The following is a 21712-nucleotide window of genomic DNA, read 5'->3' as shown; positions in this document are numbered from 1 at the left end:
CTACGCTGCGGGAGAGCGCGGCCTCTGGGGCTACAGGGCTTTCACTCCAGCAGAGCAGCCTTTTGCCACAGCTGATCAAGCGGCTTTGCAGGTCAGGACTCCAGCCCAGGAGGCTGGAAGCTATTTCTCATCCTGAAGAGGAAGGGTCTAGAAGATTTAGCTCTGGCTTTTGGAGCATGCAGCAGGAGAGCCGTCAATGGCTAATCAGCAGTTTCTACGGGGTGTTTAAGGTATCTTACACTGACCTGCTATTGTTCACACAGGTCATGCCCCTCCACTTGATTTGAAGGGGGAAATCTTAGGTATTCTTATCACGTGACCCAATACAAGCTGGGCAATTGTCCCGACAGCAGAACACCCACTGCTGTTGCTGGTTTGGTAGATGACCTGCAGCTGAAGCATTAAGGCCTCACCTTGCTGTCATTGTGTCTGAAAACCTCTTACCAACTATGCCTGCAAATCCCAGGCTATGGGGAGATATTGGAACATGGACGGATCCCAGGTGTGCAGCCAAGACTAGACTATGGCTAGAATTTGAAGCTGCTGAAGGAGGAAAAACTGACTCTAGTTGTGGGGCCTGAGTCCATCCTGAAATTCTGGCTTTGGCTCCTTGGAGGCTCTCGCTCTGTCCAGAGGTGCCCCACCTTCTTCCAGGCTTAAGAAAGTGAAACCCAGGGTGCAAAATAAAAGGCCCTTTATTTTTTTTCCTAAAGACATTTACAGAAAACAGCACCAAAAAAATCTCTGGTCTCTTCCGTATCAGGCCCTAGAAGGCAAGGGGAAACAGAAGTCAGATCATAGCATGGTATAAGGGCAAAGTCCTGGAGCACTTCTGTGCCAGATGAGTTCTCTGGAGACAAGTCAATAGTTTGTGCCTCCCACAAAGTTACCTTGACCCACAGATCGATTCCAGTTGGTTCAGAGCCAGTGCACAGTAGGGACATTTGGGTAGCTTCAGAGCAGTGAACGACACAGTAAGTCAGAGCCTGGGAGTCCTACCTCTAAGCTCCATCCCTCGGCTGCTAGACCATTTTGCTGGCAGCTAGATACTATGCCAGTAGCTTCCTGCCTGAAGGATTCTACCTGGTGTATTATCCCGTTGTGTTGTAATCCTTAGTCCTCTCCCTAAATACCCTTCCCCAACTAGGTGGCATTTGATTAGCCCTTTTCCCACCAGCCCCACTAGCTGTAGCAGGGGCCTCCAGCATTTGCCTCAAGAGAGGACAATGGCGCATCCAGACGGTTATGGTTCCTCTAGCCTCTGCATGCCCGGGGAACTTGGGACACGATATTGGTCTCCCCGTGGCAGTACAGCCATCAGCTCTCACCTCCGTAGCAAAGCCCCATCTTTGGTGGCTTGCTCGACTCAGCCAGCCTGGGGTTTGCAGAACAGCCTTACCTCGTAGACCCCTCGCTGCAGATCAGTCTATTTCTTCACTGCCGGCTTTCTCCCTCTGCCAGCTCCTCTTCCCTGCAAAGGGAACGAAGCGAGGCTATGGCTTTAGAGTAGCACGGGCCAGTGGCTAGGCACCACCAGATTCCATGGCACCTACTCACTAGGCCAAGGTGTTAATGCAGAGCTACTCCGCATTGCTCCCACAACAGCACATGGCAAGTGATTAAATATTAGAACTAGACCACAAGAGCCTAATTCGCGAGCATGCAGATCTAAGCCCAGGTTTAGTTATCCATACGCCTGTTACTTATTTTTCCTGCCAGGGTCGTGTTTTCATGTTTGACTGTCTGCCCTATTTCAGGGTTTGTCAGCTAATTAGAAGCAGATAGCGGCATGTGACAGGCACCCACCAGCTGCTAGAATATTTGATACACATTTTTTAAGCATGTGATTTAGATAGACAGTCATTTGCAGAGTGACTTTTTAACCTTTGACTAATACTAGTCAACCAGCGAATCAGAGATAAAGCAGCCACAGATGAAATGGAAACACGAGCCCCATGCAGAGCAGAGGGACAGCTTTAAAAGCCACCTTTGCTTCAGAAGAGACTTCCACAGCGAAACATTTCTCAAGCCAGTATTAATACTATTCATGTTTCTCCCTCTGTTTGTCCCAAGGGGCACAGAGATCACTGTTTGGCTTCTTACCTTGCTGGGAAGGACATCATCATCAGAAGGAACACTGCTGTTCAGAAGAGAAGGGAAGAGAAGCGTTGAGATTAGATTCACTCCTGGAAACTCATGCCAGACGTTCACAGATCTACCTACAGGTACTGAGCTTCTGCCTCTCCCTGGGACAATCCAGCTGCTAGTGTTTAGGTTTTAGTATGAAGCTACTTAACCCTAACAAATGGCTTTGGGCACGTGTGACGGGGATAAGGGCATGCCAGCGTTCCTCTGGGATTTCCCATAGCAGTTCACAGGACAGTTATCCCTTTGCTATTTACCAGAGTTAGGTACCAGTGCAGCACTGCCGTGACTAGCCAAAAGGCTGGTATCTCCCATAGACCTGGAGGTTAGTCAATGTCACTGTGTTTCCTGGCCTATGGAATTCTAGTCCCCTCTTGCCACGAGATCCTTAGCTTCTACCTGTGCCAGAGATCGGTCAGGCGGTATCCCCACCATCTCGTCTAGAGGGTGCTATCCAGAATCTGACTGTCTCCCGCACCATTGATTATACTCACTTCTCTTCCTCTTTCTCCATCTTCTTCTTCTGGGAAGAAGAAAGATTGAGTTAAATTTGACAAGGCTAGCACAAGGTCTAAATGACAGGTGGAGAGAGGATGTTCTTTTGAACTGCCCGAGCATAATTCTCTAGAGTAGGAAAAATTGTGTAGCTTGTCCCTACAGCAGGAAAATGGTTTATTGCACAGGCATAGATTAGCTGTAGCAGCAAGAAAACTGTCCATCTATGTGGGACTTTCCCAGGTGAAGGGAGGGGTCCAAGCACCATATAATACATTCCAGAGATAGCAGGGACTTGGAAGCTATATGCCCACCACTGAAATGCAGCCACCTCTGGGCTACAGTAGAGCTATTAAACCCTCAGCAATACTATGCAACAGGTTAGCATTGAAGGATGGGGTGTTCCTTTGACGGTGGGGGTGCGGGAAGGAGAGGTTAGGGAGCAGAACATTACATATAGTTAGCTACACTAATACCCCCAGGACTCTTGGGGACAGGAATACAGTCTTCAGTGGCCACAAGCACTCAGGAGTCTCCTGTAAGATTCCGCAAGATTCCAGCTAGGCCCAGGAGACGAGTTCGCTCTACTCTCTCCCTGGTCCCCTCCACACCCAGGGACAGATTCAGAACCAACAGGTTCACCAGGGAATTAGTGGTGCCACCAGGGAGGAATTGGGCCATGTGACGGACAGTGGTTGCTCCTAGCTTGACCGTTCCTGCAGTACCTTGGCAATGCTACCCTGCTTGTTGGAAGCTGGATGCTTGATGGCTTTGGGGGGAGAATCCTCCCGAGATTCTTCTTCCTCTGCCACTTCCTCCTCTTCCTCCTCCTCCTCATCCCACGAGAGATCTGGAACCACTGCAAAGCAGAGCAGCCTGGGCTCAGAGCAGTTCACACACCCTTAGAGCAGCTATACACGCTGCTGCCCGTATTGGGGGACTCACACACTTGGTTTTATTCGGGGCCCGATGAGTGCGAGCCCGAGAAGCCGCAGTCAGTTGTGGCAGAAGTGCTCCCCATTCCAAGGGGAGGGAGTCCTGACGCTAACTTGAGCCAATTTTGGCCCCATTGCGAACTTAGGTTGCTGCACAACTCAAGTTACCTAGATGTGTCGCTGAGGGTTAGTGGCTTCTTGGTAGGAGTGGGAGTCTTTAGAAGTAGCCACTATCCCCAAAGCACACCTGCCAGCCATCCTGCCTAGAGGAAAGGGTAGGGCAGAGGGAAGAGAACCTGTGGTTAAGAGGCATGCAGTGCCCCTGCTCCGACAGTGGGACGTTGTGCCCTTCCCGTGTCTGGAGATGGTGGAAAGTCACTGAATTCCCAAGGGAGCCAAAATAGGCCCTGGGGTAGGCCTTGGACATCCTCTAGGGGGCAGAGTAGATCCCTCAAGTGCAGCTCCCATTGGAGCCAATGGGCATTGCATTATGTTTACACCAGGCTCAGATCCCCTCTTCCCACCTCGTGCCGTTCGCTTACATGTAACATGTTGTCCGGTGATGTAGACTGGGCCAGAGCCAGCTCTCAGCCTGAAGGTGACAGGAGGAGTCAGCTCAACCCCCACCATGGTGGCCTGGAAGAGATTAATGTCACAGGTTATATGGGCCTTCAGCTTTCCCCCTCATCCTCCTGCACTGCACACAGACACAAGTGCCATAGCCTGCCGGTAGGTTCCCCTATGCTTTTCCCCTCCTTGGAGACACTAGGGCTAGTTAATTTAGAGACAACACAGGACTTGGACTTATGCACGGCTGAGCATTATCAGTGCTGGATTTTCAGTGTCCTGGCCTGTTGGGAAAGCTACCATCTCCCCAGCGATGGTCTTTGTAAGCTCTTCAGGGCAAGGATTGAACTGCCTAGAAGGGCTGTTAGCTGGGAAAGTCATCACATATTGCTGACTCACTGGCCAGCGGGGAAGCAGCAGTGTCTGGCTGATAACAGGTTATGCTGCATACTCAATTAGAAGCTATATCTGGAAAGCAGGTGTGCTTTGAGGCCCGACAGGATCTGAGAGCAGGTCTTCAGGAGGAAGGGGAACTGAAGGCACACTTATTTTGCCAGGGGCCGAAGGCTGAGAGGGTGCATTCAGCCTTCAGCTCATGCATTTTTCCCCCCTCTCGAAATGGCTGTTGCCACATCAAGCTTCCCTTTGCTATTGCAACCTGTCCACTGCCCAGGGCAACATTTGGGTTTGCTCCAAGTCTGGCCTTTTTTAGTGGGCTGAGCCAAGCTGTAGGGTTCTGTCCACAAGCCATTCAGATCTTGTGTTTTTGTTCAGGCCCATCTCTGGTTGGGCTTTATGTTTGATCAGAGCTAACCCCAGTTCAGTGTCGTCCCTCCACTAGAATCCTTGGAGACTGATGAGTGGGCACTCACCATTGGCAGTACTGAAGGTTTCAGAGTTGCTAGGGGCACAGGCGTGGTGTCCTGGCTGTCCTCGGCTGGTACAATCTCCACAACATTGAACTCATCTTTAGCTTTTTCTCCTAGGCAGATCTTTGGGTGAAAGCATGAGTCATCAGCACCCCTTTAGTGGCAGAATTCCAGCAACATCCCTGAAGGCACCAACTCTAGACTTCTCCCCCTGCCAAACTCCAGACCTGGGAAGGAGGGTTCCAGACAAGCCTCTAGGGCTCTAGCCTAGGGTTGGCCTCATCCAGGTTCTCAGGACCATCCCTCTGGGGTTGCTGTCCCAGGAAATCTGGGAGGGTGCTCCTTACACCCTGCCAGCTGTCCAGTTTTATGAGCTCAGGTGGTGTCTTGGTATTTTGGGTCTCAGAGGTGGCAACCCTACTAAAGCCTATAAGCCAATAAGGAAGACGCTGCCGCTGCTCATTAGAGCTCCAGCACACTTTCTGCCAGGCCCAAGGGCGAGTGGGCTTCCTCGACTGACTGATCAGGGCAGCCATTTACCCTGGCAGAGATCGGGGTGGGAGAATTCGGGCCTATCTTCAACCCAGGGAGGAGTCACCCAGCACAGGCTGCTCTTCCACGGCAGCCCTTGTGGACATGAACACAGGAGCAGACAGTGGGACACAGAGCATAGATACGCCTCTGCAAAACATGCCCCTCCCTTCTATGACTGGAGCAGGCCAGCCTTGTAGGCGCTGGTTGCACTGAATGGACTTGGGCAGGCTGGCCTGGTGGCAGTGCCCTTTGAACTGCCAGGCAGAGACCCATGGTACAGGTGCTATCGGACCAGTAGTGTCCACAAGCATGAATGAGTGCACTGCCCCAGGCAAGGGAATAATGAGGCTGTTCTCTTCTGTCCCTGCAAGGTTTGCATGCCAGATGGTTCCAGGAGTGGGACTGGTCATATCTGAACATCATGGTACCTAGATTAGGGATCTTCTGTTCCGCTCCATGTCCTTATATTAGCTTCCAAGGCCAGCTTCTTGCTCTTGCTGAGCCTGTGCTCAGCTACCCACTTCAAACACCAGCACCCACACCCTGCCCGATAACCCTCTACGGGCAAGGGCAGGCCAGGTACTCACGGTCCGCAGGGCCAGCTGCTGCTCATACTTCCATTCGTCTGGGATCTTGAACGTATAGGTTTGCGTCTCATGGTTTAGTTCACATCCTGTGAAGGCAGAGGCCCCATCAGGTCCGCTCGGCCCACCGCCCGCCCCATTCTCAGCGGAGATAGGGCTGAGTCACATCTAGGCGGAAGTGTCGGAGACGGTGCTTCCACCACACCTCCTTTTTGGTAAGGGGTAGGAGAAGAGACAGGAGAGAAGCCGCTAATACGTAAGTGCCCCAAACTAGAGGCAGGAGTTTGGCTCCCCAAAGCATCCCTCTGCTTCTTGCTCCTGTCAGGCAGGTTGATATTAGAGCCAGAACACTGTCCCAGGGAGCGGCCACAGGTATTGACCAACTGGAGCCAAGAGATGCGTACGACGCAGGGGAAGAGTTCACTTCCTAAGAGATTATGGTGGGAGAAGGAGAATTGGATGGCTGTTTAAGGCGGTACGAAGTAATTTGACTGCTCAACTCAGATTAAAGAGGAGACGGTACGGAGATGATTTTCAGGCAGATGGCTGTCCTGATGACCACAACAAGCTAAGCACATCCTCATCTCCAGAGGAGCATGCTCTCCAGATACCTACCACTGGAGCATGCCTCCAGAGGGGCAGGTTCTCAAGGGTTCCAGTTACTTGGTTGGTCACCGAGAGGCAGAGACTCACTGCCCCTTGGAAGCGTGGTTTCATTTCAGCCAAGGGCTGTGATTGTCAGGGGAGCCATGCAAGATACTCCCTGAAATAGCCCAAAGCCATCTAGTTATTACAGCTTATATTGCAGTAGCACAGAGGCCGTAGTCAGGCCCTGTTGTGCTAGGCACTGTACAGGAAGACATAGGGTCCTCCCTGCCCTCCTGTGTTTGTAGTCTAGACCAGTGGTTCTCAACCTTTCCAGACTACTGTACCCCTTTCAAGCCTTTGCTTTGTTTTGCCTACCCTAAGTTTCACCTCACTTAAAAACTACTTGCTTACAAAATCAAACGTAACAATACAAAAGTATCCCAGCACACTAGTACTGAGAAATTGCTGACTTTCTCATTTTTACCATATAATTAAACATAAATTGATTGGAATTAAATATTGTACTTACATTGCAGTGTATAGTATATAGAATAGTATAAAGTCATTGTCTGTATGATATTTTAGTTTGTATGGATTTTGCTAGTGCTTTCTACGAAGCCTGTTGTAAAACCAGCCAAATATCTAGATGAGTTGATGTACCACCTGGAAGACCTCCGCGTATACCCCTGGTTGAGAACCACTAGTCTAGGCAACAAGATGCAACAGGTGGACACACGAACAAGCAGATGGGAGGCAGGACAAGTCAATGGAAACGTATTTCAGCTGCATTCATGGCTCTTAGTCACAGTATACACAGCAATTATGTTCTCAGTAACAGTCATGAGAGACAGGTTCTTACCCCAGATTAGAGACACTGGCTTCTCAGATTTACTGTTGCTGTTGGCACTACTGTTAAGAGCCATGGTTCCTAGGATTTGCTTTGCTGGGAAGGAAGAAGACATTACTCAGAGTGTAGTCTTTACTAAGCTAGAAAACTTTGCAACAGCCCCACTGATATAGGATTTAAGTTTTCCACAGAGTTTAGGCCAGAAAGAAACATTAGATCTTTTAGTCTGACCATTTAGTCTGCATCATACAGGCCATTCAGTTTTTACCCAGTTACCCCAGTACTGAACTCAATAATTTGGGTTTGACTAAATTCTGTCTGGATCTGAAGAATATACCATTCCCATCACAGTTTTTCCCAATGGTAAATACCCTCACTGTTCATTTGTGCCTTGTTTCCAACCAGAATTTTTCTGGCTTCAGCTTCCAGTGATTGGGTCTTGTTATGCCTTTCTCCACAGGATTATAGACTCTGAGGACCTCGTATTTTCTCCCCATGACATTACTTAAACACTAATCAAGTTACCGCTCAATCTTCATTTTGATAAACTAAAGAGATTGAGAGACTCAAAGAGCACAAGAGACATTTTCCAGCCCTCAGATCAGTATGGCTCTTTTCTGCACCATTTCTAGTTTTTCCAACAACCCCTCCCCCCATTTATTTTGGAAGTTTAAAAAAGTTTACAAATCCTTGCCAGGTAACTATCAGAAACAAAAACAATCATTGTAAAAGTGAACTTTTGTTTAGAGAGACATAATCCAAGGATAGAATCACCAGATCTCTGTTTAACAGGGTGTTACCATATTACAGAGCGAGTATCATTACACCCATGTCATTTCTAGTGATTTTATTCAATTGAGCAAAATCTCTGTATGCACCTTTTTAACACCAGAACTGGACACTTAAACACATTGGCGTTTAGCCAGGGCACCAGCAATTCTTTGCGGCAGGATCACAACAAACTGTAGTAGCCATTGTTTATTAGCAGAGTAAAACAAGAGCAACAAAGGGTCCAATCCCAAACACGCAGGGACTGATTGTAAGTGGTGCCAAGCAACTATAGAGCAGATGACTTTCAAGCAGAGTTGAGGGTGCTCCTCAGCAGCCCGAGAAGTCAGATCCTTAACGTCAAGAGCATTGCTATTGACTTCAACAAGACTGCTCACCCTGGCCCGCATTTATCACAGCCACTGAGATATAGCAAGATACTCATCTCTTTCATTGCTTGCTAAGAGGGAGTTACTCTGCTGGTCCAATGAAATCAGAGCCCTGCTTTCCCCCAGCACTGGCAAAATACAGTTTCATAGCATCACTGTTGTGTCCCTGGTTATTGCTAGGGGATACCCTCTCCAAACATCACAGTGTTGTGAGCCTAATCCCTTTGAGTTCCTACAGCAATCCTACCATGACATCCTGAGCACTAGCCACACATACGAGGACAGCAAATCTCTGCCTTCCAGGAGACATTTAGGACACACAATACAGTACCCTCAGGTTACATCTCTCCCAAGGACATAGACCTTGCTAACTGCCAGAGGAAGCTTTACAGGAAAAGTAAGTGTTTGCTAACATTTGTATTTGATAACTCACTTACCGAGCACCACCTCACTCACACAACATAAAATAGTCTGCTAAAGGGACTGTCGCTAACACCCCCTGCAAACAGAGACCCTGCCCCTCAAGCCGCTTATAAAGTCAGATCAGGTGAGTGGGCTCAATACTTCACCCAATCAGCCTCAGTCTTGTTGCTAGAAGCTGAAACGTGGCCTTAAGGAGGAAGAGCCCTTTCCCTCCAAAGAGAGAAAGTTCCACAAGCTTACCCTGGCCGAATGCAACTGTGGAAATCAAATCTTGGTCATTAGCATCTGGCATGTCCACAGCACTTTTCATGTTGCAAATACGTCACAGATACTAATGAGCGAAAGAAACCCACGGATCAAAATCCCAGGTCTCCCACAAGAAGGGAATGTATAGAAATCAGTCAAGGCCTCAGTTCTGTCCGCTGATCTTCATGTGGGCAAGAGTCTGTTTGTGTGGAGAAGGTTGCAAGATCCAGGCCAGTAAGTCACTTCTTTCCTCATTTAGAAAATGAGCCCAGAATCAGCTATGCCGAAGTCGGAGGGACTCTAGGCTGTTTGCAGCGGTGTAACCTTTGTAGTTCACTCGTTATGATGTTGGACTAGAAGACTTGAGTTCTAATCCTGACTGTGGTGCTGTGTGAGTTTAGGTAAGTCACTTTTTGTCTCTCCTACCAGTTGTCTGTTGTGTTTATTTGGACTTTGAGCTCTTCGGGGCAGGAGCTGGTTCATACAATGTATGTATACAGCTGCAAGTATAATGATCTGGGTTTGGAGCCCCTAAGCCCCCCTGTAAAACCACTAACAGGTAACAATAATACTGAGATTGTAAACTCACTGAGTCAGGGGCTGTTTTTATTTTTATTGAATGGCACCAAACAGCACATAGTAATAATAATAATTGTGTCCAAGAGTTTGGTCAAAACAGCACCTTATGGGAGCTACACTGTTGAACTGAGCAAAGCCCTAGGAATAGGGTGACTATATTTCCCCAAGTGAAATGTGACTGGCTGGCCTGAGTGACTCCCCATCCCCTTCTCCCTCCACCTCCACACGGGGCTGGCCCCAGGGGACCCCACCATGGTGCCGCTCTCCCAAGACTCCCCTGAATGTTCTTCCACGCCCCCCTATGGGGGATGCCTAGAACAGGGCTTAAAAAGGGGACTGTCCCAGCCAAAACAGGACATATGGTCACCCTGCCTAGGAATAGGGCTTGGTATGGAAATTGATTGTACAGAACCAGCATAGCTTTGTATAGTGTGGTTACAGAGATTGCATGGGAATTATGACATACTTGATTTTTGTAGGTCTCACAAAAACAATGGCTGTTGGGCAGTGCCTAATTTGTAATGAAAGAGATGCTGGAGCTTAAGCAATTTTTTTTTCTTTCATAACTGATGCGGCAAGCCGAGGTACCAGGGCTACGAACTACCAAGGTTTAGAGGTGCCGGGGCTCAGCCTTGGCATGGACTGGCACAAATTAAGCCCTGCTGTGAGGATCCTTTGCTATGCTTCCTTTTGGTTAGTTCTCAGCAGCAGAGTGGGTGGGTTAGACATTTCAACACAAGGGAATATTCTTCTCCCATAAAAATGGAGAAGACTGTGGCATTTGGGCCTGAATTTTGACAGCACATGGCCCTGTACTTTGCAAAAGGCCCAGCCACATTAGGGAAGAAATACCGGCTTTGTAATTTACCGGTATGTGTGTCTGAGAGAACCCTGCTCGCGGGTGCGTGATTGCCTTCTGCAAGTCAAAGGAAGCAATTGCAATTAATACAACTGCAAGTACTGAGAGTCAGGTGTAGCCCACCTGGTACAGGCCAGTGTTTGGGGATCAGAAGTAGGGGGATAGAGGGCAAGGTAGGTTTGAAGAGGTGCTGTGGCTAGTGCACTGGCTTAGGATTTAAGAGAGACAAGTTCTAAACCAGCCTCTGCTGCTGGGTAACTTTGGGCCAGTCCATTTCTCAGCTCTTTGCCTCAGTTTCCCTATCTGTTATGTGGGGATAATGGGACCGCCCTCCTTTGTAAAGTGCTCTGAGCCTGACTGCCGGAAAATGCTCCCCACCAGCTGGGTGCTATTATTCTTATTAAGGTGGGAGAGGGACCCTGGTGTCCTGGGGGGAGGTTCCTGGGATGTGGGCAGGACTGGGACCTTGTGGTCCTCGGGACAGGGCTGGGGGCCCCAGGCTGTGATGCGCCGGAGCTGCCGCCAGGGGGAGCCAGGGGGCGCCGCAATACCACGCAGGCATCTGCCCGGCGAGAAGCGCGTCAGGCACCACCCCTCCTGCGCATGCGCCCTTCCCGCCACGCTTCCACGCCTCCGAGAGCGGCTGTGCGCATGCTCAGTGACCACCCTGGCCGGGCAGCTTCCGCTGGGGGCGGAAGGGGGACGATGGAGGGTCAGAGGTCACAGGCAGCATGGCCGCTGCAGGGGCCCGCCTGGGAGCCCGGGTGAGGAGAAGCGAGAGCGCCGGGGGGGGAGAGTCGAGCTCCGGGGGGGGAGGGGGAAGGTTTGCTGATGGGGGGGAGTCGAGCTCCGGGGGGGGGAGGGGGAAGGTTTGCTGATGGGGGGGAGTCGAGCTCCGGGGGGGGGGGGGAGTCGAGCTCCGGGGGGGGAGGGGGAAGGTTTGCTGATGGGGGGGGGGAGTCGAGCTCCGGGGGGGGAGGGGGAAGGTTTGCTGATGGGGGGGGAGAGTCGAGCTCCGGGGGGGGGAGGGGGAAGGTTTGCTGATGGGGGGGGGAGTCGAGCTCCGGGGGGGGGAGGGGGAAGGTTTGCTGATGGGGGGGGAGTCGAGCTCCGGGGGGGGAGTCGAGCTCCGGGGGGGGGAGGGGGAAGGTTTGCTGATGGGGGGGGTCGAGCTCCGGGGGGGGGAGGGGGAAGGTTTGCTGATGGGGGGGGGGTCGAGCTCCGGGGGGGGGAGGGGGAAGGTTTGCTGATGGGGGGGGAGAGTCGAGCTCCGGGGGGGGGAGGGGGAAGGTTTGCTGATGGGGGGGGAGTCGAGCTCCGGGGGGAGAGGGGGAAGGTTTGCTGATGGGGGGGAGAGTCGAGCTCCGGGGGGGGAGGGGGAAGGTTTGCTGATGCGGGGGGGGGAGTCGAGCTCCGGGGGGGGAGGGGGAAGGTTTGCTGATGGGGGGGGAGAGTCGAGCTCCGGGGGGGGGAGGGGGAAGGTTTGCTGATGGGGGGGGAGTCGAGCTCCGGGGGGAGAGGGGGAAGGTTTGCTGATGGGGGGGAGAGTCGAGCTCCGGGGGCGGAGGGGGAAGGTTTGCTGATGCGGGGGGGGGAGTCGAGCTCCGGGGGGGGAGGGGGAAGGTTTGCTGATGGGGGGGGGAGTCGAGCTCCGGGGGGAGAGGGGGAAGGTTTGCTGATGGGGGGGGAGAGTCGAGCTCCGGGGGGGGAGGGGGAAGGTTTGCTGATGGGGGGGGAGAGTCGAGCTCCGGGGGGGGAGGGGGAAGGTTTGCTGATGGGGGGGGGAGAGTCGAGCTCCGGGGGGGGAGGGGGAAGGTTTGCTGATGGGGGGGGGAGAGTCGAGCTCCGGGGGGGGAGGGGGAAGGTTTGCTGATGGGGGGGGGAGAGTCGAGCTCCGGGGGGGGAGGGGGAAGGTTTGCTGATGGGGGGGGAGAGTCGAGCTCCGGGGGGGGAGGGGGAAGGTTTGCTGATGGGGGGGGAGAGTCGAGCTCCGGGGGGGGAGGGGGAAGGTTTGCTGATGGGGGGGGAGAGTCGAGCTCTGGGGGGGGAGGGGGAAGGTTTGCTGATGGGGGGGGGGAGTCGAGCTCCCGGGGGGGGAGGGGGAACGTTTGCTGATGGGGGGGGGAGTCGAGCTCCCGGGGCAGGTTTGATGGGGGGTTGAGCTCCCGGGGGGGGGGTGTCTGGTTCGATGATGCGGGGGGTCGAGCTCCGGGGGGGGGGGGGGGAGTTTAAAGTGTGTGTGTGAGGAGGGGGCGGGTTGCAGATGCCAAGTTGGGGAGAAGCCCTGGGGATGGATTTAGAGTCCTGGTGATTATGAAGCCCTTGAAAGGGGGGGCACACAGTCCTGGTTGTGGGTGTGCATGGGGCTGCACAGCCCTTGTAAGTAGGGTTCATGGTGAAACAAAGGCTTTATGGGGGGATAGAACCTTTGAAGGGCAGAACGGGGAGTTTGATGCCTCACAGGAGCACCGAGGGGGGAGTTGTCTCCTCGGGCGCTGTCCTTATGTCACATGCCTGTTTGCTGCCTTCCAAAGGCAGAAATTTGCTCTGTAGGTGAATTTTCATTGTGTCTAACTGGGGCTGAGCCCCACAGTGCCCATTAACCCCTCAGGCACTAGAAGGGAGAGCAAAATGTGTACCTCTATCTGCCCCCCTCCCTCTGGACGTCACCCAGGCATAGACTAGCTTTGCACGTATGTGTGGGTCTCGGGGGACGGGGTCTGCTCTTTGCAGTGAGGAGTAAAAGGAGTGCATGCCCTGTACAACTGTCCTTTGCTTTTATGTTACACCCTTTCCCCCTCCTTTGTGAATTATAAACTCTTCAGAGCAAGGATTCTGTACAGTCTTCTGCACCCTGATGATGCTTGTTTGACTCCTTGGGATACAAATTTGCCATTTGGTTGTGCTTATTTGTTTCAATACAACTTAAACCCACCCCACGTTCTCTTTATTTCTTTGTGTGGTTCCAGTTGTGGCTCTAACAGCAGCCATCTCTCTTTGTTTCACGTGCAGGGAGCCGGTGAAGCTGTGGCAGCAGCCCATGCACTGTCCCCGCCAGCTGAAGCCTATGGCAATGATGTGAGTATCCCCAGAGAGAGCATTGGTGAGGGGCCAATAGGGCCGTCTTTCTGCAGGGCCAAGAAAGATGTTGAATAGGAGCAGCACTTAGTTCTACGTTCATTGATGTGTAGTAGTTACATCATGAAACTGAGACCTCAGGGATATTTGAGCTCCGAGTTGTTCCAAGCTGTTGCCTGAAAGTGTGTACTCTGGGTTTTTTAAACTTCCCAGTCCTTGTGTTTGATGCTATCTCAAATGAATACAAAGAATCACTTGTGATTGCTAAAGATCCCATAGCTTGGCAGTGTGTTTGGTGGGTAGACAGGGGGACGCTTGCCCTGTCAGTGCCCATTTGGATATGCACAGTATTTCAGTCTCCAAAGCTGTCAAATGGGCACTTCTCACCAGTGCTGTATTCCCACCAGATCCCATCCCCCTGTTTTATTTGTCCCATCTAAACTCTAACATGAATAACTACAGTCTGCCTCCACTACAAATTTAATCATGTTGAAATATGGTTGTGAAACATGGAGATGGCTAAAACCTGGTATAAAGTAGCTTATTCTTGCCTGGGTGGACAAGAAAAAACTGCTACCCATGTTAGGGAAATATTTTCTAGCCTAGGTGTGTCTGCTTATAACATTGCTTTAAACTAGGTTCACCGGGGGAAGGAGACCAAAGCCCTGAGGTAAGTGGGAAAGCGGGATACCGGGAGGAAGCACAGGCAGGAATGTCTGTGAGGGGAGGGCTCCTGCCTCATACTGGCAATGAGGGGCGATCAACAGGTTATCTCAAGTGCTTATATACAAATGCACAAAGCCTTGGAAACAAGCAGGGAGAACTGGAGGTCCTGGTGATGTCAAGGAACTATGACGTGATCGGAATAACAGAGACTTGGTGGGATAACTCGTATGACTGGAGTACTGTCATGGATGGTTATAAACTGTTCAGGAAGGACAGGCAGGGCAGAAAAGGTGGGGGAGTAGCACTGTATGTAAGGGAGCAGTATGACTGCTCAGAGCTCCGGTACGAAACTGCAGAAAAACCTGAGTGTCTCTGGATTAAGTTTAGAAGTGTGTGCAACAAGAGTGATGTAGTGGTGGGAGTCTGCTATAGACCACCGGACCAGGGGGATGAGGTGGATGAGGCTTTCTTCCGGCAGCTCACGGAAGCTACTAGATCGCATGCCCTGATTCTCATGGGTGACTTTAATTTTCCTGATATCTGCTGGGAGAGCAATACAGCGGTGCATAGACAATCCAGGAAGTTTTTGGAAAGCGTAGGGGACAATTTCCTGGCGCAAGTGCTAGAGGAGCCAACTAGGGGGGGTGCTTTTCTTGACCTGCTGCTCACAAACCGGGTAGAATTAGTGGGGGAAGCAAAAGTGGATGGGAATCTGGGAGGCAGTGACCATGAGTTGGTTGAGTTCAGGATCCTGACGCAGGGAACAAAGGTAAGCAGCAGGATACGGACCCTGGACTTCAGGAAAGCAGACTTCGACTCCCTCAGGGAACGGATGGCCAGGATCCCCTGGGGGACTAACTTGAAGGGGAAAGGAGTCCAGGAGAGCTGGCTGTATTTCAAGGAATCCCTGTTGAGGTTACAGGGACAAACCATCCCGATGAGTCGAAAGAATAGTAAATATGGCAGGCGACCAACTTGGCTTAATGGTGAAATCCTAGCGGATCTTAAACATAAAAAAGAAGCTTACAAGAAGTGGAAGGTTGGACATATGACCAGGGAAGAGTATAAAAATATTGCTCGGGCATGTAGGAATGTTATCAGGAGGGCCAAATCGCACCTGGAGCTGCAGCTAGCCAGAGATGTCAAGAGTAACAAGAAGGGTTTCTTCAGGTATGTTGGCAACAAGAAGAAAGCCAAGGAATGTGTGGGCCCCTTACTGAATGAGGGAGGCAACCTAGTGACAGAGGATGTGGAAAAAGCTAATGTACTCAATGCTTTTTTTGCCTCTGTTTTCACTAACAAGGTCAGCTCCCAGACTGCTGCGCTGGGCATCACAAAATGCGGAAGAGATGGCCAGCCCTCTGTGGAGATAGAGGCGGTTAGGGACTATTTAGAAAAGCTGGACGTGCACAAGTCCATGGGGCCGGACGAGTTGCATCCGAGAGTGCTGAAGGAATTGGCGGCTGTGATTGCAGAGCCACTGGCCATTATCTTTGAAAACTCGTGGCGAACCGGGGAAGTCCCGGATGACTGGAAAAAGGCTAATGTAGTGCCAATCTTTAAAAAAGGGAAGAAGGAAGATCCTGGGAACTACAGGCCAGTCAGCCTCACCTCAGTCCCTGGAAAAATCATGGAGCAGGTCCTCAAAGAATCAATCCTGAAGCACTTGCATGAGAGGAAAGTGATCAGGAACAGCCAGCATGGATTCACCAAGGGAAGGTCATGCCTGACTAATCTAATCGCCTTTTATGATGAGATTACTGGTTCTGTGGATGAAGGGAAAGCAGTGGATGTATTGTTTCTTGACTTTAGCAAAGCTTTTGACACGGTCTCCCATAGTATTCTTGTCAGCAAGTTAAGGAAGTATGGGCTGGATGAATGCACCATAAGGTGGGTAGAAAGCTGGCTAAATTGTCGGGCTCAACGGGTAGTGATCAATGGCTCCATGTCTAGTTGGCAGCCGGTATCAAGTGGAGTGCCCCAGGGGTCGGTCCTGGGGCCGGTTTTATTCAATATCTTCATAAATGATCTGGAGGATGGTGTGGATTGCACTCTCAGCAAATTTGCGGATGATACTAAACTGGGAGGAGTGGTAGATACGCTGGAGGGGAGGGATAGGATACAGAAGGACCTAGACCAATTGGAAGATTGGGCCAAAAGGAATCTGATGAGGTTCAATAAGGATAAGTGCAGGGTCCTGCACTTAGGACGGAAGAACCCAATGCACAGCTACAGACTAGGGACCGAATGGCTAGGCAGCAGTTCTGCAGAAAAGGACCTAGGGGTGACAGTGGACGAGAAGCTGGATATGAGTCAGCAGTGTGCCCTTGTTGCCAAGAAGGCCAATGGCATTTTGGGATGTATAAGTAGGGGCATAGCGAGCAGATCGAGGGACGTGATCGTTCCCCTCTATTCGACATTGGTGAGGCCTCATCTGGAGTACTGTGTCCAGTTTTGGGCCCCACACTTCAAGAAGGATGTGGATAAATTGGAGAGAGTCCAGCGAAGGGCAACAAAAATGATTAGGGGACTGGAACACATGAGTTATGAGGAGAGGCTGAGGGAGCTGGGATTGTTTAGCCTGCAGAAGAGAAGAATGAGGGGGGATTTGATAGCTGCTTTCAACTACCTGAAAGGGGGTTCCAAAGAGGATGGCTCTAGACTGTTCTCAATGGTAGCAGATGACAGAACGAGGAGTAATGGTCTCAAGTTGCAGTGGGGGAGGTTTAGATTGGATATTAGGAAAAACTTTTTCACTAAGAGGGTGGTGAAACACTGGAATGCGTTACCTAGGGAGGTGGTAGAATCTCCTTCCTTAGAGGTTTTTAAGGTCAGGCTTGACAAAGCCCTGGCTGGGATGATTTAACTGGGAATTGGTCCTGCTTTGAGCAGGGGGTTGGACTAGATGACCTTCTGGGGTCCCTTCCAACCCTGATATTCTATGATTCTATGATTGTTCTCTAACCCAGTTATAACGTGGTCCCTGTAGGCAAGGGGGGAAAAACATGTTCAGACATGATGCGCGCTGAAACATGTAAACATTCGATTTTTGTCATGTAGATAGGGCTTAGGTTTCCCCTATGGTTTCATTTGTGTGTGTTCTTTTCCACTTCCTGTCTGTTTGGCAATCCTGTACAACTACCGTACTTCCATGTGGGGTGACTAGATGTCCCGATTTTATAGGGACAGTCCTGATTTTGGGGTCTTTTTCTTATATAGGCTCCTATTACCCCTCATCCCCTGTCCCGATTTTTAACATTTGCTCTCTGGTCACCCTAGTTCCATGGTTGCATTTCAGTGGTGAGAAAGTGTAATTGATGTATAGTTTGAATTGCATCTTAAATTGATAAGGCGCTTTAGCATAAAAGCAGCCCTCGAATTGTATCTCCTCAGACTGATGCTACTCTTGCAGCTTTCTTCATATGTTCAACAAGCCTTCCCCTGTTTGAGACAGGAAGTGGAAAAGAACATAGACAGGAAATCATAGGGGAAACCTAAGCCCTATCTATGTTACAAAAACTGTCTGCAAATGCTTAGGTAAGGGAAGGTGCTGGACACAGAGCCAGGTCAGCATGTAAGGTGATGTCACAGCTTTTTCTCTCTTTCTTTGCAGCCCAACATTGAAATGATCTGGGCCATGAAAGCGTATCAGCACGCTGAAGTCTATTTTAATGTAAGTCCACAGGAAATTGCTGGTCTTCTAGCATAAATAGACATGACAGTGGGGCTGAGATGGGACTAGCATGCTTCTTGGGCTTTTTCTTTTCTTTTAATAAAAATAACCCACGGATATTATCCTTGTAATAAGCCACTACCTGACTGGCGTATTTCACAGTCTCTCCAGAGAGAGGCCTCGGACTAAAATAGCAGAAGGGGGCTCAAGGTCAGGATCGAGGGGCTTTGGCACAGCTATGTGTGGGGAGCCCAGGGCTGGAATAGCAAGGAGTGCTGTAGACACCAGAAGCCACTTTGCTTCTAGCCAATGAGTTCTCTTTTCTGTGGGCACTGGAAATGAAGACTGAGGTGTGGTAATTTTGTGAATGTGACTTGGTCAGTGAGGGGGAAGTGATTATGTATTGGTTTGTAAGATTTTGCCTTATGAATGTATTGATCTAATAAGGGGGCTGTGAGGAAAGCAACCTAACAAATACTGGGTTGGGGAAATGACAGGGCAGATTCCAAACCAAAGTTGGGTAGTGCTGAGCACTGCGGAGGGAAGGGTTAAAGTGATGGGTTCTTTAAAAAAGGGAGTGATCAAAGAACTGGGTCAGATCACAGTGCCAGGGCCTAAAGCAGGGGAAAGTGGCCGGTCAGCTCTAACATGGACAGGTCCAGGTCAAATGAAGCTTGCGCCTTCCTCAGCCTCGGGGGATGGTAAGTCTCAGCATCAGGCTGAACATTCATATAGACTGCTGATTGTTTTAAAGTCACTTGTACCATTTGCAGCGCTTCCCGCTTTAGCTCCCAGCAGTTTGCTCTGAAATGCTTCTGTGCTGAACAAATACTTTGCTTGAAGAAAGCTGCTTGGTTGCTGGACATCACTGTTCCTGGAGGGAACAGAATTGCAGGGTCTGGCCCGCTGAGGTAATCACGTGGGGGACTGCAGCCCAGGGCCCAGTCTGAGAAAGTGAACCACCGAGAGATGTGACTACCTGGGGCAGAGACCTGAAGGGTACAGTCAGCTGTAAGTGATAGACACTCTGGGCCAGACTTTGGGAGAGCGCCCTGTACTGAGGCCAGATTGTCAGAGGAAGGGCTTTTGTTAAAATCTGGCTCTATAAGAGCAGGTAGCACCTGCTTTGAGAGAGGGAGGGAGTGGTAACTTGGTTGTCACTGTGTTTGAAAGCCCTATGTATTTTTCCTCCCATTCAGCATAAATGCTCTAGTGACCCACCCCCCTGCTGCTTGTCTTGTCTCATTTAATCTGTTTCCCTTACAGCTTATTTCCTCTGTTGACCCCAAGTTCCTGAAACTTACAAAAGTTGATGACCAGATCTATGCTGGATTTAGGAAAAGCTTTGGTGACCTCAAAATCGATGTGCTTGACCCAGAGGAGCTCAAATCGGAACCAGCCAAAGCGGTCAGTGCTTTATATGTATGTGTAACGTCACCCTTGGGACTCAAACTGTCCATGGTATTGGTGAGCTTCTGGATCTGAGTGGTTGTGAGGGCGAAGTCCCTCTCTCTGTAGAGGAGAGCATTTGTCTAGCCAGAGGGGAACTGGATAGTGGTATTCAACTCAAGAGTAAAACAAAAGCTAAGGTGCTTTCCGGCTGCTGTGAAAGGGGAATGGAGATTAGAGGAAAAACTCTGGCTGCTATGTAGTGCAAGCAACACGCTTGCTATTCTCTTGCACAAGTGCTCCCTGCTACCCTGAGGCTCCTCTGTTAGTACCCTGTTGTGTACTAGATTTGTACCTATAGATCTCTCGCTCCAACCTGGGGTTGCTGGCATTGCACTGTTCAGAGAGACTTTCCCAAACTGAAGCCCCCCACAATCTAGCCCTAGCCAGTGCTATTCATTGTTTCATGTTCTCTTGGGTATATAAATCTCCCCACTGTATTTTCCACTGAATGCATCTGAAGTGAGCTGTAGCTCACGAAAGCGTATGCTCAAATAAATGTTAGTCTCTAAGGTGTCACAAGTCCTCCTTTTCTTATTGAGGAAGTGTGGAAGTTATTCCTGAGCACCAGCTCCTTGGAGAAACCTTGGGCAGGATGTCTAGGAAACCCTGCAGTGATTCTGGCCTCTGCTCACTCTAGCTGAATCCAATGGTCTTGCCCCAACAGTGGAGCTCCCTAGGCCATTGTAGGGAGAAGGCTGAAAGTTATCTTTGCTCTCTCCAGAAATGGCGCCCCTTCTGTATGCAGTTTGATGGGGTAGTTGAAGACTTCAACTATGGCACCCTGCTCCGTCTGGACTGTACTAAGGACTACACGGAAGAGAACACAATATTTGGTAAGTACGTACCTGTGTACACCCTCCTCTTCTCAGACCTGGGCAGTGTAGACATTAAGGCTTGCTCTGTGCCAGGGAGCTTGCCAGCCTCCAGAGCATTTGGCTGGATCAGGATCTCTGGGTGCTTCCAGAGTCCCTGCTGTAGAGCTGGGAAATCCTAGCTCCCAGGGCTTCCAGACGCCTGGTGTCTCTTGCCCAGGGCAGCCTACATGGCAATGCTGTGCAGGGTGGTGTGAATAAAGCTTATGTTCGAAAAAAGAAAAGGAGTTGTATGAGCTCACGAAAGCTCATGCTCAAATAAATTGGTTAGTCTCTAAGGTGCCACAAGTACTCCTTTTCTTTTTGCGAATACAGACTAACATGGCTGTTACTCTGAAACCTGCGCTTACGTTCGAGTAAGTCTGTGCTTTGTGGATGCTGGGGTCTGTCAGGTAAATAGGTCTTAACCTGCTGTAAACAGATTTTTTTTCTTCGTTTCAGTCACCAGGATCCAGTTCTTTGCTATTGAAACAGCTCGTAACAGAGAGGGCTATAACAATGTTGTTTACAGCCATGCCACAGAAAGTCTGTTGCTGTAGAGAGAGGACTATCTGCATGAGGACAGGGATGGAAATACTTTACTAGCCATGCATGGAGATGGATAGGAAAGGTGAGGAGGAAGATTCCCTGGTGCCAGGAGCATTCATATAAAGTGGACTCTTACGCAGGGGAGGGAATTCAAGGCATGTGAATTCATGCTGGAGGGGATAAAGAACAAACAAGACTTGGGCTTTAATGTGAGAATTTGTCTGCGGTGCTCTTATGGCAGCATTTCTGCTATGTTAACTACTAAGCGCCCTGTAAATAAATGTTACTGTGCTGTAATGGCTTAATTCCTGCTACAGGAGGTGGTAGAAAGCTAGAGCTGTAACTGGTCTTAAATTTGACCTGAGTTCATGAAAGCAGTGTTAGAATCTAGCAGAGCAAATGATCCTGGACACTCTCCCTCTGGGGAGAGACTACGTAAATGCAAACTATTTTACAGGATAAAATACTGACAAATTTTTACTGAGCTCTTACCTTCATCTCTAGTAGATGTTGTTAAAGCTAATGACAGCCAAGTGCCTGAATGAGTTTCAGGCACAAAGGGTAGATTTCACAGATTGAAGAGCAGGTACTAGGCCCACTGTTGACTTGATGTGA

General features: G+C 50.3%; 2 protein-coding genes across 2 annotated transcripts; one reads left to right on the top strand and one right to left on the bottom strand.

The window, feature by feature from the left end:
* Window positions 1–1408: 1408 nt before the first annotated feature.
* Window positions 1409–7640, bottom strand: NPM2 (nucleophosmin/nucleoplasmin 2). The gene is made up of 8 exons (XM_073325330.2): window positions 7577–7640; window positions 6133–6218; window positions 5015–5134; window positions 4118–4211; window positions 3366–3499; window positions 2640–2668; window positions 2104–2140; window positions 1409–1471 (listed from the first exon to the last, which is right to left on the bottom strand). The coding sequence occupies exons 1-8, from the start codon at window positions 7638–7640 to the stop codon at window positions 1427–1429; spliced, it is 609 nt and encodes a 202-aa protein (XP_073181431.1). The 3' UTR covers window positions 1409–1426.
* A 3867-nt stretch (window positions 7641–11507) lies between these two features.
* PBDC1 (polysaccharide biosynthesis domain containing 1) lies at window positions 11508–21394 on the top strand. Its single transcript, XM_073325063.1, has 6 exons — window positions 11508–11592; window positions 13841–13906; window positions 18186–18245; window positions 19512–19652; window positions 20419–20530; window positions 21011–21394. The coding sequence occupies exons 1-6, from the start codon at window positions 11560–11562 to the stop codon at window positions 21106–21108; spliced, it is 510 nt and encodes a 169-aa protein (XP_073181164.1). The 5' UTR covers window positions 11508–11559; the 3' UTR covers window positions 21109–21394.
* Window positions 21395–21712: the final 318 nt, after the last annotated feature.

Source organism: Lepidochelys kempii, chromosome 26, assembly GCF_965140285.1.
Source record: "Lepidochelys kempii isolate rLepKem1 chromosome 26, rLepKem1.hap1, whole genome shotgun sequence".
In the NCBI taxonomy this organism is placed as follows: Eukaryota; Metazoa; Chordata; order Testudines; family Cheloniidae; genus Lepidochelys; species Lepidochelys kempii.
Note: the sequence above shows the minus strand (reverse complement) of the source record. Positions and strands in the feature narration are given on the sequence as shown.

What these genes read in the sequence shown, in the direction of transcription:
- NPM2 (XM_073325330.2), bottom strand. Translation starts at nt 7,640, where the DNA reads ATGGCTCTTAACAGTAGTGCCAACAGCAACAGTAAATCTGAGAAGCCA. An exon ending in GCCAGTGTCTCTAATCTGGG is followed by an intron (nt 6,219 to 7,576) that starts GTAAGAACCTGT and finishes CTGCCTTCACAG; the next exon opens with GATGTGAACTAAACCATGAG. An exon ending in ATGGAGAAAGAGGAAGAGAA is followed by an intron (nt 2,141 to 2,639) that starts GTGAGTATAATC and finishes TCTTCTGAACAG; the next exon opens with CAGTGTTCCTTCTGATGATG.
- PBDC1 (XM_073325063.1), top strand. Translation starts at nt 11,560, where the DNA reads ATGGCCGCTGCAGGGGCCCGCCTGGGAGCCCGG. An exon ending in GGGCCCGCCTGGGAGCCCGG is followed by an intron (nt 11,593 to 13,840) that starts GTGAGGAGAAGC and finishes TTTCACGTGCAG; the next exon opens with GGAGCCGGTGAAGCTGTGGC. An exon ending in AATCGGAACCAGCCAAAGCG is followed by an intron (nt 19,653 to 20,418) that starts GTCAGTGCTTTA and finishes TGCTCTCTCCAG; the next exon opens with AAATGGCGCCCCTTCTGTAT.